This window comes from Vigna unguiculata, chromosome 10 (assembly GCF_004118075.2).
Source record: "Vigna unguiculata cultivar IT97K-499-35 chromosome 10, ASM411807v1, whole genome shotgun sequence".
NCBI classification, from domain to species: domain Eukaryota; kingdom Viridiplantae; phylum Streptophyta; class Magnoliopsida; order Fabales; family Fabaceae; genus Vigna; species Vigna unguiculata.
In genome coordinates, this window is record NC_040288.1 from 93739 (window position 1) to 95540 (window position 1802).

Sequence of the window (1802 nt, forward strand, 5' to 3'; positions counted from 1 at the left end):
TCAAGGGCCTCCTCATAACTCAATTGAGATGCGTCTTTCAAAAGTGACCCATTTTGATCCCCAAATTTTGAAATCAAATATCACTCCTATGAATCATTTACTTTCACATTCCCAAAATCTAACATCAATTTGCGGATATTTATCATCAATTTAGAGTGCATGTTCGTAATTCGATCTCCAAACGGTAAGTATAATCTTCTATCTTGTTCACTTCAATGAGCTGCGCTACCTGAAGCCTTTCTTCACTGGTGTCAAATTCGCCATTTGTTCCCTCTAGACCAGGTTTACCTTTTTTCCTGACTTGTCGATTTTGGTTCATGACAAGTCTGGGTAACTGTTTTTTCCGTCCATTGTTTCTTCATCCAATCCTTGCACCAATTTTGTCTCTACTTTCTTAATCTTGTTTAAACTCGATTATTCATTTCTTATTTGTGTTTACAATTTATACAAGTTATTCAAGTGGGTCAATTGTATTTTAGCTTAGTGTACTTTCAGCTGGAAACACACTTAAACTAAAACAGTATATATGCCTGACTTCCCTTTGGTGGGATGATCAACTAGTTTTATAAAATAGACATTGGTTAGGTCAATTTTAGTTTGTCTAAAAGCATGGAGGTTCAATACTATACGTTGTATAAAAGGCATTGATGCAAGGTCTTTACTATACGCTGTAATAAACATGAGATTAATAATTTATATTTTACGATGTTGAGACTAGTTGAAAAGGAGAGAGAAATGGCAAATGAAAAGGTTCAGAAATGTGTGATGTAAAAATTAAAGTTAGATTTTATCTCTGTTTGTGTTTGGTTATGGCGATTGGTTCAGATAAATTTTCCTCTTTATTTATTGATTGACCGGTTTCAAACACAGTGCTTCTTGGTGATAGGAAAGATACCATGTCATCTCTGGGCACTTCCAAAGGGATTCTAGAAATTGCCAAGTTTGGTGTGTATGTGACTGTACCAATCATTCTCATGTACACTTTTGCCAACAATTCCAGCAACCTCCGCAAGTTCATGGGAAATGTATTCTCCTTAATCATCTTCTCATATCTCATATATAATCATTTTGGGGTTTATATACTCACCAATTTCTTTTTATTCATATTAAATATTGCTATAATCACAAAAGTGGAGTATTAGAAATAGTGTTCATTTGTCATAAGTGGTGGATAAGCTAGCCTGTAAAGATATATCTATCAATTTTGTGCATTCAAGCATCTTGAAATCAGATTATGTAGTTTCAGATACAACTATTCAATAAAGTTAGATGTACAATAAGCAATTTAAATCACTTTGAGATTGAATAAATGTCTCCCAAGATCAATTGTCTTGTCTTGATGGCTTTGAATTCATTCATCAACATGAATGCAATTTTGAAATTGTCTTTAACTACAATTTCGTATTTGTATTCCAAATCATATTTTATTGTTATCGTTTTACAGAGGTCATACATTGAATATCCACCAGAGGCAGAAAGGCCACCATCACCGGATAAACTTAGGGAAATGGCACGGGAGATGGCCCGTAGGAGGAACAGTGCCTGATGTTCCATGTAGTTGGTGCAGGGACTTCCTAAAACTTCTATTTTACCTTCAAATCTAAAGAAAAATAAAAGATATTGGAGATCCTGTTGTATCTGTTATTCATATTTTTCATATTTTCTAGTTGAGTGGTGTGTATTATTTATTGGAAAAATGCCTTTGGGATTCATTGACTGATTTTGTGCATCTTCGATTTGTCATCCTTGGAAGATCTAACAATGAAACCAATTTATGAAGGTTTGCCTCTGTGTTCTTTTTC

The 1802-nt window shown here is 34.0% G+C and overlaps 1 protein-coding gene across 5 annotated transcripts; it reads left to right on the forward strand.

Moving 5' to 3' along the window:
* LOC114166201 lies at window positions 1-1802 on the forward strand. 5 transcript variants are annotated; one of them, XM_028050891.1, is made up of 3 exons: window positions 1-184; window positions 887-1025; window positions 1445-1789. In XM_028050891.1, exons 2-3 carry the CDS (start codon window positions 897-899, stop codon window positions 1544-1546), a joined length of 231 nt encoding a protein of 76 aa, XP_027906692.1. In that variant the 5' UTR covers window positions 1-184; window positions 887-896; the 3' UTR covers window positions 1547-1789. The 5 variants fall into 5 exon arrangements, with proteins under 5 accessions (XP_027906692.1, XP_027906689.1, XP_027906691.1 ...); XM_028050888.1 differs by having other exon boundaries at window positions 16-184; window positions 871-1025; window positions 1445-1802; XM_028050890.1 differs by having other exon boundaries at window positions 16-184; window positions 892-1025; window positions 1445-1791.